We start from the raw sequence: 15,562 nt of genomic DNA, 5'->3' as shown, positions 1-15,562 counted from the left end.
GAATGTCATGTCATTGGGGGGGGCTTTTTTAAAAGATTTTTTTTAATTTAAATTAGAAACAAGCTTGTTTCACATGTCAAGCCCAGCTCCCTATCCCTCCCCTCTTCCCCCACCCTCCTCCAATCTCCCCAACCCCCATCCCCACTTCACTCCCCAGGGAGGATGAGGCCCTCCCTGGGGATCTCCAGAGTCTGTCATTTCATCTGGGGCAGGGCCTAGGCCCTCCCCCATGTGTCCAGGCTGAGAGAGCATCTCTCCATGTGGAATGGGCTTCCAAAGTCCATTCATATGCCAGGGATAAATACTGATCTACTACCTGAGGCCCCATAGATTGCCAAGTCCTTCTTACTGACACCCAAATTTAGGGCGTCTGGATAAGTTCCATGCTGGCCTCTCAGCCTTCAGTCTGGGGTCCATGAGCTTCCCCTTGTCAGGTCAGCTGTTTCTGTGGATTTCACCAGCCTGGTCTTGACCCCTTTGCTCATAACTGGGGTGGGCCTTTCTTGTTTTGTTTTGTTTTGTTTTGTTCCAAGAAAGGGTTTCTCTGTAGCTTTGGAGACTAGCCCTTGTAGACCAGGCTGGTCTGGAACTCACAGAGATACACCTGCCTCTGCCTCTCAAATGCTGGGATTAAAAGCGTGCATCACCACTGCCCTGCTGGGGAGGCCTTCCTTAATCACCTCCTTTGAATGATACCATCTGTCTAAATCTACCTGAATACCTAGCCATTCATTCATCCCTTATTTTCCATCACACTGCCTATATCTGTGTTCTCTATTCAAATGGAAGCTCTGTGAAGCCAGACAATGGCCTCCTTTTCACCTCTCTGTGTCTAGCTGCTAATAAATCAATGCCTGGCCCTCAAAAATATTTGTTAAACAATTAAGTAATCGAATTAGTTTGAAATTAGTTAAAAGTCTGCCAAGTTTTTATATATATACATAGGTGGCCAAAGGGTGAACCAAATTGTAATTGTGCATTAGACAGACAGACCAACAGTTCTTTATAGTTTGTCAGGCTCTGTACTCAACATTTGCCTTTTCCATTTAATAAAGCAGCTGCAGCAGGATGCTCTGATTAGCCTCATTATTGTAACAAGGAAATGTGGCCTCAGCAATAACTGTGCTCAATGTCATACAGTTCCTTTTCTTTTTAAAGATTTATTTATTTATGATTTATATAGTGTTCTGCCTGCGCATTTGCCTGCACACCAGAGAGGGTACCAGATCTCATAACAGATAGTTGTGAGCCACCATGTGGTTGCTGGGAATTGAATGCAGGACCTCTAGAAGAGCAGCCAGTGCTCTTAACCTCTAAGCCCTGTCATACAGGTTTTTTTTTTTTTTGTTTTTGTTTTTGTTTTTATGAGACAGGGTTTCTCTGTATTGTTTTGGAGGCTGTCGGTTCAGCCCGGCCTCGAACTCACAGAGATCCACCTGCCTCTGCTTCCGGAGTGCTGGGATTAAAGGCATGCGCCACCACTGCCCGGCCCTGTCATACAGTTTCTAATGAGCAAAAAGGAGTTAAGCTGTCTCTCAAAAGACATGCATGTTAGTCCTCTTTCTCTTTCCTTAGATCCTGAGTGCTGAGATAACAGGTGTGCATGGTGCCTGCCTAAAATTGTTCTGGATTGGGACAGATAACCATCTTTTCTATATCACGGCCAAATGTTAGGCTCCAGGGATTCCAATAGGACTTCCTTCCTTCCTGTTGGACATGGAGCTTGGTGGAAGAGAGACATATGTGAAGGAACAACTGTAATTCTCTGTAACGAGAACCACAGTTGAGGTGTGTAAGGTGGTGATTAGCATAAATGACAGTGTCTGTCCTGTAAAGTAGTTAATATTATCACCATGGCCAGGTGCAAAATGAAATTTACACAAGCATCATATTAGCTTGTCCATAAGTAGCAAAGCCAGGCTACAAACTAGATCTCTGGCCCCAAGCCCAGTGTCCTTCACCTTACACTGCATGAGACAAGACCGAAGACACTCTTTTTCATAAGGACAAGGTCAGAACTTCAAGGGAGTAGACTATTTGAGATTGATCCCAGATGAACTCTCAGCTCATTCATGACAGGGACAGTCTAGGCAATAAGAACAGCATGAACCAGTTTCAGAATAATGTTGATAGAACGCAATTTTTGGCATAGAAAAGACTAGTAAGGTAGCTGAGCCTTCTAATGAAAGGCTGTGTTCTCAAGATAAAGTATAGCGTACAAACCTTATACTTACGGTGCAAGCATAAGTAAAGGCCTGGGGTGTAAGTATAAGGTAGGAGATTTATCCTTGGAATGTTTGGGGCTCATTCAGTGGACAGCAGGAGGCTCCAGGGAGGCTATGGTCAGAAGAGGGGCCACGAGCAGTTAATTTCCCACAAGTACATCTACTCACGCTGGAGGCAATCCAGAGCAGAGATTACAGGACACTACAAGCAAGGAGTAAGAGCAGATCTGTCATGACCCCTGCATATGTTCAAGTGGTTGTCAGTGCCATGCAGACCTGGAAAAAAAAGTAACCATGAATCTGAAAACAGTTCAGGCTTGTTGCTGTTTTATTATTTCATGGAATAATTGTTTGGAGAGTTGTAGTTTTCTCACTTATTTCTGTTTCTTTCATGCTCTTATTGATGAAGTATCTTAGCTCAAGGAGATTGCCTATGATAAATTTTCAATTGTTGAAAATGACCACAAAAGAGAGGTTTATATTTTGTGGCAAGATAGAATAATGAAGGAGGTTTGTATTTACTCTACTGCCCGAAGCAGTTGAAAAACTTAAAAAATAGTAAGTAAAACCAGTAGTTATTATGGAAATGCAAGCAAAATCCACCATGAGCATAGCTGTTAAGTAGCGGGAGAAGGGTGTATAAAAAAACGACTATCTCAAGCCTTGGCAGGGATGTCCCAGGATGGAACACTTATACACCTCCAGTGGGAATTAAGCCCCAATACAATTTCTTTTTGAAGTAATTTCCTAAAGTTAAATATCAGAAAATGACCCAGTTTGTCTACTGTCAAGTAATTGCCCAAGGGAAAGGAAACTCTATGCCCACTTACATATACACACAATTATATAGAAAGTCTCATAGCATCTTCAAGTGTAAGACCAAAAATGAATAACTAAGAAATAGGGGAATAGATACAGGTGCTTGTGTGTCTATAGAATGAACCACACAGCAGTACAGTGGCAAAAACCATTGCTGCATGTAGCGATATGGATTAATCTCAGTGTAATTACTGAGAGGAATGAAAGAATCCAGACCATCTTGAGGAAATGGCTTGACTCTCTTTATGTAAAATTTATGAAGTGCAGATGCATTTACATTGCCTGAAAGCAGGCTGAAAGATGCTCAGGGGCGGCAAGGGAGGAAGAGGAAGGAGGAGAAAGGAGAATTTTAGTAGGGAGCAAAGAGCCTGTTAAAGTGATGGATGGGTGTGGGCCACATCTTCATCTTACTGATAGTTTTATGAATGATTGTTTGTCAAAGCTTGTCACATAATGTACTTTAAATGTTTGCAGCTTTTAGGTCAACTCTACATGTCAGTATAAGCTGTATTCAAACTAACAAAAAGAATCCCAGGTATAGTTTTCCAAGTTCAGCTTTAGTTAAAATTGAATTCTGGAAACTTAAAACAACATAAAGAGTACATAGTCTTCAGTAACTTTTTTCTGCATGTTTGTGGTTATACCTTGACTTTTCTTAATATTTTAAAATAATTTAAATGGAACAATTTATTTAATGAGGTAATAGAACAGAAACATGTAATTTAGTAATGAGAGCACAGATTGACGCAGTCACCTCTTAAAGGCACTTTAAAACAAGCAGAAGCAGACATCCACAGCTAAACACTGAGATGAAAGTTGTAGAGAAGGAGGAGGGATGAGCAAAGGGGTCAAGACCAGGCTGGAGAAACCCACAGGAACAGCTGGCCTGAGCAAGTGGAAGCTCGTGACCTCAGTCAGACAGCTGGGGAACCAGCATAAGACCAAACCAGGCCCCCTGAACATGGATGTCAGTTGGGGGATTTGGGGCAGTCTATAGGGCCTCTGACAGTGGAACCAGTATGTATCCCTAGTGTACGAATGGAATTTTGGTAGCCCAATCCCTATGGAGGGATACTCTCTCAACCTAGATATACAGGGGAGGGCCTAGGACCTGCCCCAAATGACATGACAGACTTTGATGATCCCTCATGGAAAACCTCACCGTCCCTGGGGAGTGAATGGGGGGGGCCATGGGGGTATGGGAGGATGGAAGGGAGAGGAAACTGGAATTGATATGTAAAATAAGATCATTTCTAAATTAAAAAAAATAAAATTGTACAATATCAGGAAAAAAAAGGTGTGTGACAGTCAATAGCCAAATGGTTCCAGGAATAAAACATCACAGTCATAGACTGGCTTCACCATTCCTTTAACTCTTAAATTATTCATGAACTCAATATAAGTGGATTCTTATTGGGTTTTGTTGTTGTTGTTGTTTTTCCCCCAAGACTGGTTTCTCTGTCTAACAGCCCTGAACCCTGACTGTCCTCAAACTCACAGGAATCTGCCTGCCTTCTGCTTTCCAAGTGCTGGGTTTAAAGGCATGTGCCATCATGACCCAGCCCTTAAAAATGGATATGGTAGCTTATACCTTTAATCCTAGCACTTGGGAGACAGAGGCAAAGGCAAAGGAATATCTGTGAGTTGAGGCCAGCTTGTTCTATATAGTAAGTTCCAGGCTAGACAGAGTTACTTAGTGGGGCCCTGGAGAGAGAGAATTAAACTTGGGAAAGTTACAAAATAGTCTTCTTTGACTAATGTAACACTTTTTTTTTAGAGAAAACAATTATTTTCTAAGTTAAAATAAATACCAAGAACAGGTATTTTCTTCTCTCTCTCTCTCTGTGTGTGTGTGTGTGTGTGTGTGTTGTATTGTGTTGTATATGGGCATATACATGCCACCAGGCACTTGCAGAAGTCAGAAGGCCATTCGTAGGAGTCATGTGGATCCCAGTAGTCAAACTCAGTTGTCAAGCAAGCATCTTTACAAAGCCCTGAGCCATCTTGCTGGCCCCACTCTCCTATTTTGTGATAGCAACTACTACTGAGTAGTGAGTCTGATCATCATAGCTTGAAATCTCTTAAGTTTCCTTTAAATTAGTGATTCAGAAAGAAACACTTTTCCTCAAGGCAACCATCGCTCTGCAAGACCAGCACTTCCTGCATACTTCCCCAGTGAAGACATAGGTTACCAAATGTTTCCTACACAGGGCCAGAGAGCACCACTGAATTGTTGAGTGTTACACACATTTGCTTCTGTCATTGTAGAGTGAAAGCAGCCTCATATGACACATAGGTGGCTGTGTTCCAACAAAGATTCACAAACATGGGACAGGTCAGATTTTTCCAATAAACTATACTTTGCCAATCTGACCCAGTAAATGGAAAGATGAACATAATAGCTGGGTATGAAGTGGTGTACACCTGTAGTTCTGGCTACGGGAAACAGAGGCAGGAGAATGCCTTGAGTCAAAAAGAGGACAGCCTATGCAACATAGCAGTAGTTCCCCATTGGTTACTTTCGTGTCACTGGTAGAATACATAGCAGAAACAACCTAAGGACAGATGTATTTTTGCTCATGGTTTCAGAGGGTTTCAATTTCTGTTATGTGTTTTCTGTGTTATCAACTTCATCTCTTTCTGGATCTTTCTACTTGGCCTCAGTCTGCTATTTCCTGTTTTGTTTTTTGTGGTTTTCTTTTTCAGCAATAAGTTTTTTCCTTGGCCCTTCCCTTTCCATTTTTCCTCCAGTGAGTCTGACAGCTTTATTGACAAACACAGCAGCTAGTATGTCAGCTCTATAGTCTACTTGGAGGCTGTCCTGGAACTAGCTCTTGTAGACCAGGCTGGCCTCGAACTCATAGAGATCTGCCTGCCTCTGCCTCCCAAGTGCTGGGATTAAAGGAGTGCGCCACCAACTCCCAGCTTAGATTTCATTCTTATTTATACATTTAATTTTCCTTTTTTCATTTCTGTGAGTTACATCTTCTATTTGTAGTTAAGCTCTCATCACCAGTGACTCCCAATTTGTATCTAGGCCAAATGTTCTGTCTAAGTTTAAGTTAGAGTCTGTTCCCAGTCCCCCATCACACATTTCAACATAGATGTCCAACGGTTCTTTCAAGGTTATTGCTAAAACAGCTTATATATCCCTTCAAAACAACTTTCTCCATTTTCAATAAATAATAGTTTACTGGTCCACAGGGTGAGATCTGAAATTGCCCGAGAAGTCTGTGCTCGTGCCCTCTAGTGTCTGTTCCTCTACCTGCAAGTCTGCTCTACCTGCTGTTTCTTCCTGCCTCTCATCTCCCCCCACCCCAACCTTCCCTGCATTCTCATTAGTTCAGTTCCACCTCATCCTAGCTGGGCTTTGTAGCTTACACTTTTTTCCCTCTCAGCCTGTCTTTCCATGCCAGGGCGAGTCCTCCTTATCCTGTGCCTGTGTGGACCTTGCAGATTGTACTTAGTACAGAATACTGTGGTGTTTGGTATTTGCCTACTGGAAGCCCTCATCCCTTCCTTGCCTCTAAGATGAAATCCAGCTCTTCAGTGAAGTTATATGTGGCTCCTCCTTGGCCTTCTCTAAGCAAGGCCCACATCTATCCTATCTACGTAACCCCTACACCACCACAGCCCATTAGAGACATACAATCCTGAAGGATCCGTGCTGCATGTTTACTTACGAGGCTCTTCCTAGGGCAGGCGATTTGGCTTACCAGTCAGGAGTGCATACTACATTTCCAGAAGACCTAAGTTCAGTTCCCAGCATGCATGTCAGGTGGCTCACAACTACCCATAACTCAAGCACTTGGTGTGACAGGAGGCTTAACTCACCTGGCGTTTGCCATTTAAAAAAAATGTCATCTGTACCAGCAAATAGGGGGAAAAATCAGACAGGAAAACTTTCCTAAGTTTGCTTTGAGTTGCTATTATGACACCACGACCTAAGCAACTTACAGAGAGAAGGGTGTATTTCAGCTTGCAGGTTACAGTCCGTCCCGAAAGGAAGCCAAAGCAGGAACTCCAGGCAGGAAACTAGCTGAAGCAGACGCTGTCAAGGAATGCTGCTCACTGGCTGGCCTGCTCATCTTTCTGTACAATCCAGGACCCCCTGCCCAGGGATGGTGCTGCCCACAGTGGGCTGGGTGCTCCCATATCAATCGTTAATCAGGAAGTGTTCCCAAAGACGTTCCTACAGGCCAGTCTTACAGAGACATTTTCTCAGTTGAGGTTTTCTCTACCCAGATGACCTGAGTTTGTGTTACGTTGACCAAGAACTAACCAGCACAATATGAAAGAGAATTCAACTGAAAAAGAGTTCAAGAATAAATGAATATATTGGTTAATATATATATATACGTATATATATTTAATGCGTTCGTATGTAAGAATGTCTTTTTCAGTTAACTCTTGTCTAAGTAATTTTGAAGTCATGGTTTAGTGATGAGCTTTAAATGTTTAAAATTTGAGGCGAATTTTATATATAATAGTTACTGGATATCTTCTGTTTTCATAGATTTGATCCAGGCTACCAATGAGACCAATGTCAATATTCCTCAGATGGCTGACACCCTCTTTGAGCGGGCAACCAACAGTAGCTGGGTGGTGGTATTTAAAGCTTTAGTGACCACCCACCATCTCATGGTGCATGGAAATGAGGTAACCAAATATACAGCTGCTTCTTGTAGAGGTGGGGGTAGCAAAATATGATGGTAATTTAAGACCCTTGGGTGTTCACTCATGAGAAGGAGAAGAAGTATGTACTTCATGCTTATTTTGAGTATCATTTCAACCTTGGATTTACCAATCTTCAAAAATATATCTTGAGTTAGACCTTGTCTCAGTGATACAGAAACATTCAAGTGTATATTCTATATGAATGTATCAGCACATAAAAATGTAAAAAGAAAGGATGGGGGGGGCTACTTTCTAGAGGAAGTGTTCCTTTACGTCTTTGAATGCAGGTTCCTTTAATGGAATGTCTACTTTTGAAAAATAGTGATAAAATTAAATTACTTCTCTTACATGCAATTCTTAGAGAAGCTTATTGAATTTTCATTGTTTCTGGCATATACAGAAGAAAAAGGTCACAAAATTTAATTGTGATTCAATGACTATTTCTTTGGTGTTTTAAAAACAATTTCTCCCTTAGAGAGAGTTAGCAGCATAGGACCCTTTTAACTAAGTGAACACAATTAAAAATTGTAGACATGAATAAATATCACTTTAGCATCAGAAATTATTTAAAGGTATCATATGGAGATAAGGGTGTTTAATTCTAATTTTTGTTTTTCAGAGATTTATTCAGTATTTGGCCTCTAGAAATACGCTATTCAACCTCAGCAACTTTCTGGATAAAAGTGGATCCCACGGTGAGAAAATAAAATCTGGGGGTGGGTCTTAATCCAAAGTTTGTTATGGATAGTTCCATTGGTTACTAAAGAACATAATGTGAAAGTAACTATCAAATTATTTCATTGTCGACAATTGAGCATATAAAATATACATCTATTTTATTTAGTCACTTTAAAGGGTGAACTCTGGGTGAGTTGGTCTCACAGTTTGCTTGTAAAAGTTCAGTACATAAAAGAGCTAAAGATGTCTACCAAATGAAAAAGAAAAAGATTGCCCTGTTAAATGTTTTTGTAGGTTAATGCAACTGGAGCTGTTACCTTGGGTTCATTCATCCAGTTTGCTGACTGTTACATACATGTAAGGCTAGATAGACCCATACCCAAGGGCTGTGTGTGTTACTTATGAAACAGGCTATTACTTGTAACAGTGAACACAAGTGATGCCAACTTTCTCTAGGGGAGGAATTATTTTTAAAACTCCAGGGAAGTAGTCACTAATTCACAATTAAATTTTGTGACCTTTTATTTCTGTATATGTCAGAAATAATGAAAATTCAATAGACTCCACTAGGAATTGCATATAAAAGAAGTAATTTAATCACTATTTTTTAAAAGAAAGGTCAGAAAAGACTTTCTGTACAGGACAGTATAATCACCATATTGAGTGGCCAGAGTGCCCCATAGGGAAGACTCTTGGCCCGTAAGCAGGGTGGTAAATGAGGCTTGCTGTCACATGTTGAGCCTCATCTCAAAGGCAATCATGGCAATCCCTGTCTATTTTGAGGAGCTAGAAAATAGTTACTAGTATGCAGAGTGCAACTAAAGGCATTGTGTCCATGGCTCTGTCTCCTCTTTCCCCAGGCTATGATATGTCTACGTTCATAAGGCGTTACAGTAGATACCTGAATGAAAAGGCATTCTCCTACAGACAGATGGCATTTGACTTTGCCAGAGTGAAGAAAGGGTAAGGCTCTCTCACTCTCTCTCTTCTTATTTATTTAAGCACAGCAAATCCTCAAGGCATACATGATTTATTTAACTAAGCTTCTATGCCAACTAACATTGATCCTGGAAGGTTCAGTTCACAGCCACCTGAAGAAACAGCTTAGTAAGTTAGTATGATAGAAGTTACCCTGAAGCTGTGTGGTATTTTGTGTGTTCATGCATAAAAATCTGATTTGCTGCTCAGAAATTATGTGGTGCAAATATTTGTTAAAACCGACTTATTCTTTTTTTCAAATGTCTTTGATAATTCCTTTTTATATTTAAGTTTGTGTGTACATTGGTGTTTTGCTTGCATATATGTCTGTGTGAGGGCATCAGATTCCCCTGGAACTTGAGTTACAGATTGTTGTGAGCTGCCATGTAGGTGTTAGGAATTATACCAGGGTTCTCTGGAAGAGCAGCCAGTGCTCTTAACCTCTGAGCCATCTCTCCAGCCCCTCAACATCCTTAATGTAAATATCATTAAATAACTCAAGGAGAGAATTGACAAGATTCATTTCGATGTGTAGCCATGTTAGATGACAATCATTATTTCTATGAATTAATTTTTGGTTTTGGTTTTGGTTTTTTGACAGAGGGTTTCTCTGTGTAGCTCTGACTGTCCTGGAACCTGCTCTGTAGACCAGGCTGGCCTTGAACTCAGAGATTCACCTGCCTCTGCCTCCTGAGTGCTGGCATGTGCCACTATTGCCTGGCATTGATATGAATTTTAATGGAGGTAAAAATGAGCTTGTATATATGATGATTTAGATTTGAGAGGTAATACCTTGTTAGGAAATATGCATACCATAATTTAATTATTGGTATTACTTACTGATTAAGAAAGCCTCAACAAAGCAGAAAAAAACTTAATTTTAATACCCAGTTGCCATTTATTTGCCTCCAAATTGATGGTTTAATCTGGGCTGGTGTATTCGGCCAGAAGTTCATGCAGGTCTTTTGTCTGCCCCTAACTAAAAGTAATGGCAAAGTGTTGCAAAGGTTTACTGTTTATTTTTAAGACTCTACAGAGGGCCTAGAGAGATGTCTCGGCATTTAAGCCAGTGGTTCTCAACCTTCCTAATGCTGCAACCCTTTAATGTAGCTCATCATGTTGTGGTGACCCTCCCAGCCATACAATTGTTTTCATTGCTACTTCCTAACTGTAATTTTGCTACTGTTATGAATCATAAATATCTGATGTGCAGGATTATGATATGGAACCCTCATAAAAGGGTTGTTCCCCCCCCCCCGCCACTAAAGGTTACAACTCACAGGTTGAGAAACCCTGATTTAAGAGCTTAAGCAAATAGCCCCAACCTCTTACTGCCTGACAGTGATCTCAGGAGATTTACAAGGAAAACAAGGTGCACAGCTCAGAAGGAAGCCATGGCCTGGTATTTGCAGTGTCCACAAGGATGTGTGCTTCTGTTTGTTTGTGTCGCAGGGCTGACGGTGTAATGAGGACAATGGTCCCTGAAAAGCTCCTGAAGAGCATGCCAATCCTGCAGGGGCAGATCGACGCGCTGCTGGAGTTTGATGTACGTGTCGCACACGAAATGGCTCTTGCATAATTGGTCGTTGTCTTTTCTTTGAAGAGGCTACAGGTCAGCTAGAGGTTGCCTCAGGATTTGCAACAGAGTGCCTTCATGTGGATGAATGACAGTAATATTTCATTCATGCTGGTAGGCCCCCAGATTTTCCCAGAGTTCATAGGTTGTTTCCTGAGGTCACAGTAAAGGGTGAGCAGGGCATTCTTAGAGCCTTCAGAGGAGAATGTAGTTGTTGTGTTTATAGGGTGAAGTGTGCCCTAGATGGACCTCAGGCAGCTAAATAGCTGCTTTCCTACCAGAAACCTTCTGCCATGGGCCACCTCAGACTGTCCACCAGAGAGAGTGATTGTGTGTTATCATGGATAATGGGTCTTTTCAGACAAAGTCAATAGGTATTATTGTTTGTTAGAAACATACCTGTTGGGGCTGGAGGAACGACTCAGTGATTAAGAAAGAAGTAGATGCTCTTGTAGAGAACCGAGTTCGATTCATTACACCCATGTGGCCGCTCACAACCGTCTATAGCTCCAGTTCCAGGGGATCAGATACCCTCTTCTGACCTCCATGAGCACCAGGCACACACACAGGCTATATATATATATATATATATATATATATATATATATATATATATATATATATAATAAAAATAAAAATAATTTTTAGAAACATAAACATAACCTGAATGGCTATGGTGACAGATATAGTAAGGTATATGTGTGATAAAGATATATATGTACACAAGTGAATCTAGGGAATTCAGAATGTAGTCAGTTGATTGTGTCATTCAGTATCCTGGATGTGACATGATTAACTATAGTTCTTTGAACTCTGTACTACGTTTGAGAGAGCTAGGTCAATGCCATATGGGATCCCCCTCTTTTACGTCTTACGACTGTATATACATGTGTAATTAACTCGAAAATAACAGCTAAGAGGACCTGACTCATGAAAATAAGATATTTTGACATGTAGGAATGTTCTGAGCTCTCATTGTCAGCTCTTCTGTAATTTGATAGTTGTCTAAAACACTTTCCTCAAATTCTCCTAGCTTAAAGTCTCTGTTAAGATCCCAGGACTTAGACTATAATTGAGCCCTGCTCGTAAACAACTAAGTCTTGTGAAATTTTACGTAGAAATTGCAAACCATCACGTTGATTTTTGACAGATTTTACAGTAAGTTCTTTATAGAACAGCTAATCTTAATGTTTTTTTATTCTTTTAATTTATCTATTTTTAGCTTTAAGGGTTCCAGTTTAGGTAATTGAAGCATATGTGACCAGTTCTTTGGTATTACTAGGCTTACTAAAAGATACCTAGCATTTTTAGAATATGAGTGAATTTCTTAGTAGACAATTTACATTATGATTTGAGAAAAATACTAACTTGTTGATGTGTAGCTAAAGTTACATGCTTGTTTTTCTAGGTGCATCCAAATGAACTAACAAATGGTGTCATAAACGCTGCATTTATGCTTCTTTTCAAAGATCTTATCAAACTTTTCGCTTGCTACAATGATGGCGTCATAAACTTACTTGGTAAGTGACACGTGCTGTGACACCTTGGGAGTGATGGGGCTGTGAGAAGGCTGACAAGCTCTGTGAGGATGAATCTATTATCTCACTTCTTGGGCCCTAAATGAATACTTCAGTATAAGCAGTGTTGTATGAGATGCTGTGACACCGAGTAACTCCAGATGGTGCTGCTGGCTGAGCCATGTGACTGAGAGGATAAGCCCGTAGCTAGAGTAGACATCTCGTACAAGGTAGGCAGATTGATGACCGCCCTACTAAAAGGACCTGCCCCTCTGAGGACCAGCAGTGATGGGAGGCACACCAGCTAAGGTGGGAATCCTATGCTGTTTCACCTTTTCATTCTGATGTCATTGCCACTCCCACAGTGTGCTTTTAAAAGTTTGTTAGTAGTGTGTGCTTCTTGATTTGCACATGGGAAAAACTGGCTCATGATAGTTATCTTTCGAAAGGTTGATTCACTTCCTTCATCCAGGTTGATGCTGATCTCCTTGTCATCAATAATACTTCAGCTTAATTTTGTCAAATTCCTGTCATCCAACCCATCCCCGCGGTTTGGTGGTCTCCCCTAACTCTTGCTACAAGAGGAAAGGCAGATAGTGTACTATCAAAGGCTCTGCCTACTGTGAAAGTATCATCTTCTTATTCAGATCACCCCTTTGCAGAGATAATATATATTATGTTACTTCCAGCTAGTACCAAAATGGAATTTTCTTCTTCTTCTGGTCATGAGGAATTTCCCGGAGGTCACAGATAGGACTTAAAGGATAATTCAGAGAAACAGCTATGCACAAGAGAGACGCAGTGCTCTGGAAATGGGGCTGCTGTTCATGCAACTTGTCTGCTTAGTCATGGCTTGCTTGACTAAAGTATCCTAAAGTATCCTTGTGTTTGTCCAACTTTACAGCTTAGTAGATTACATAGTACCCACTCTGTGTGTCTGAAGACCACTTGATTCTCTTTTGTCAAGATCTTGGTCTCTAGAAGTATGTCAACAACAGCTCCTCTTAAGGATATCACTGCTGTCTGACGAAGACATGGTCTATTGTCACACACTATGAGACTTTGCTGGAGCGTGATAGAGGGATTTCATACTACTCGAGTACCTTTAGATTTTTCTGGTACCATGACTGTAGTGGCTTAAGTTTGGAGTGGCTGTGGGATTTCCGGTTGCCTGAGCTCTCTTATCTGTCACTGTGCAGGACATTCTCCCTACAGCAGCATACACACATGCTTTATGTGTTTCCTGAAAAATGAAAGCAGCGCAGCAGACTTTGGACTGTGTTTTAGTTGCAAGAAGCTCCACCTGCAAAATGTACCTTTGACATAAAGATTTCTCTAAACTACCCAGAATTTTGGACGCTCAGAAACCTCATTAAGGTGGCATGTCCTTCTGTATCCCCCTTCAGCATTTATGTCACTCATCAAGACATCTCTGATACCTGAAGTTCTTGCCCAGTAGGTACCATCATCCTGGTGTCATCGGAGCAATGTCCTGTGGGTTTGTGACAACCAAGACACAATGTCTTTAAAATGAAACAATGGCTGTACCCTTGCTCCTCAGTCTGCTGAAGCTGACTTCTTCTGATGGCCTCTGTTCATTGGGGTAGAGATAAGTGCATTTTCTACTTCAGTAACCACCTCCTAGGTGCCAGGAATTGTGCTGATTCTCCTCTGATGACAGAGGGCACATTTGGATATCTGTGAGTGGGGGCTCGTTGCTTGATTAAGCTTACTGTAGCCATTGTTAACCTCTAAAATATATTTTTGCACAAAACAAATATGTGAGTTACCCAGAGTTGAAGTACAATTATTATTATTCCTGTGTTGTCACAGGGATCAATGACATGTGGCAATTTTGCTAGTATTAGAGTGTGTCCCTTTTCAGGAGTCAAAGGAAATACTCACAGGTCATTCTATACATTCACCGGATTGAACTCCTGGTGCACCAAAAGCACTAAAAGCTCAGAGACTATCACCTAAATGTCCCCCAAACTACAGGGAATATAATTTTTGAACACTAGAAACTAAAAAATACAGGAAAGGGGGGGATCTTAGAAAAATCAAGGAGGGGCCAGAGAATCATCATACCTATAGAGATGCAAAAATAAAAATTATATGCAAGATTTTCTCAGAAGTCAGGCTGAGAAGAAGAGGAGAAGGGAAGAAGTAAAGTGTGTAAAATGTTGTGAGGTTAATCCCACCACCCTCAAATCCTGCATTCTTGGACATTGCCCTTCATGGGATTGGTGAAATGGCTCAGGCTAAGAGGATATGCTATTCTTGTAGAAGACTGGGTTTTGTTCCCAGCATGTATTATTAGGCAGCTCATAACTATCTGTAAGTCCAGCTCCAGGGCATCTAACACCCTCTTCTGGACTCTGTGGGCATACACACTGAAGGAGATCTCAAAGTCAGCACAGGACCCAAGACCAAGTTCTCAGCACAGAAAAGATGTATTTGCCCCAAAGGGACAATGGATAGGGAATAAGAATCAAAAACAGGAGATAGAGGACAGAGGATGAGGGAGAAGTGGGGAGGGATATTTGCCCTGGAAGGACAAAGGACTGCCTCTGCATAGAGAGGAAACAGACATGGCCTATAAGTAAATGACAGTTTATAAAGGGGGGAAAAGGGAACCTAACTTTAGGATGAGTTAGTTTGTTTTGATTGGGCATGATAATTGGGGTAGCCAAAAAGGCAGTTTTTGATTGCTGGGATTTCAATACTTTGCTAGCTGGACTGTGGTGGACAGCCTCAGGAAAGGAAGTGGCCAAATAAGGGAATGGACCTCGGTGGCTAGCTTTAAGAATGTGATCTAATGGTTTAGCAAGGAAAGGGGGGTGGGGGAAACACAAGGCCTGCCAGGGACTCTTCACACTCACAAACATAAATAAAGATAAACTTTTACCCCAGAGAACCAATGACAGACCAAAATATGGATACCATCAAAATCAAACTTGATGAACCAATGAGTTTGTTAGGGATACTTATCAAAGAAGAAATGACTCTTTTTTTTTTTTTTTTTTTTTTTTTGGTTTTTCGAGACAGGGTTTCTCTGTGGCTTTGGAGGCTGTCCTGGAACTCGCTTGGTA

The 15,562-nt window shown here is 41.1% G+C and overlaps 1 protein-coding gene across 11 annotated transcripts in view; it reads left to right on the top strand.

Moving 5' to 3' along the window:
* Positions 1-15,562, top strand: part of Snap91 (synaptosome associated protein 91) — a 111,101-nt gene that overhangs the window by 29,985 nt on the left and 65,554 nt on the right. For all 11 annotated transcript variants that reach the window (XM_040739570.1, XM_040739571.1, XM_040739566.1 and 8 more), the window contains exons 3-7: positions 7,561-7,703; positions 8,341-8,416; positions 9,260-9,362; positions 10,830-10,923; positions 12,362-12,473. In XM_040739570.1, coding sequence (XP_040595504.1) covers positions 7,561-7,703; positions 8,341-8,416; positions 9,260-9,362; positions 10,830-10,923; positions 12,362-12,473 — 528 coding nt within the window. The remainder of the gene's footprint in view (positions 1-7,560; positions 7,704-8,340; positions 8,417-9,259; positions 9,363-10,829; positions 10,924-12,361; positions 12,474-15,562) is intronic.

The sequence above is a fragment of the Mesocricetus auratus genome, unplaced genomic scaffold, assembly GCF_017639785.1.
Source record: "Mesocricetus auratus isolate SY011 unplaced genomic scaffold, BCM_Maur_2.0 Super-Scaffold_100691, whole genome shotgun sequence".
Classification (NCBI taxonomy): Eukaryota; Metazoa; Chordata; class Mammalia; order Rodentia; family Cricetidae; genus Mesocricetus; species Mesocricetus auratus.
This window is presented reverse-complemented; position numbering and strand designations above follow the sequence as displayed.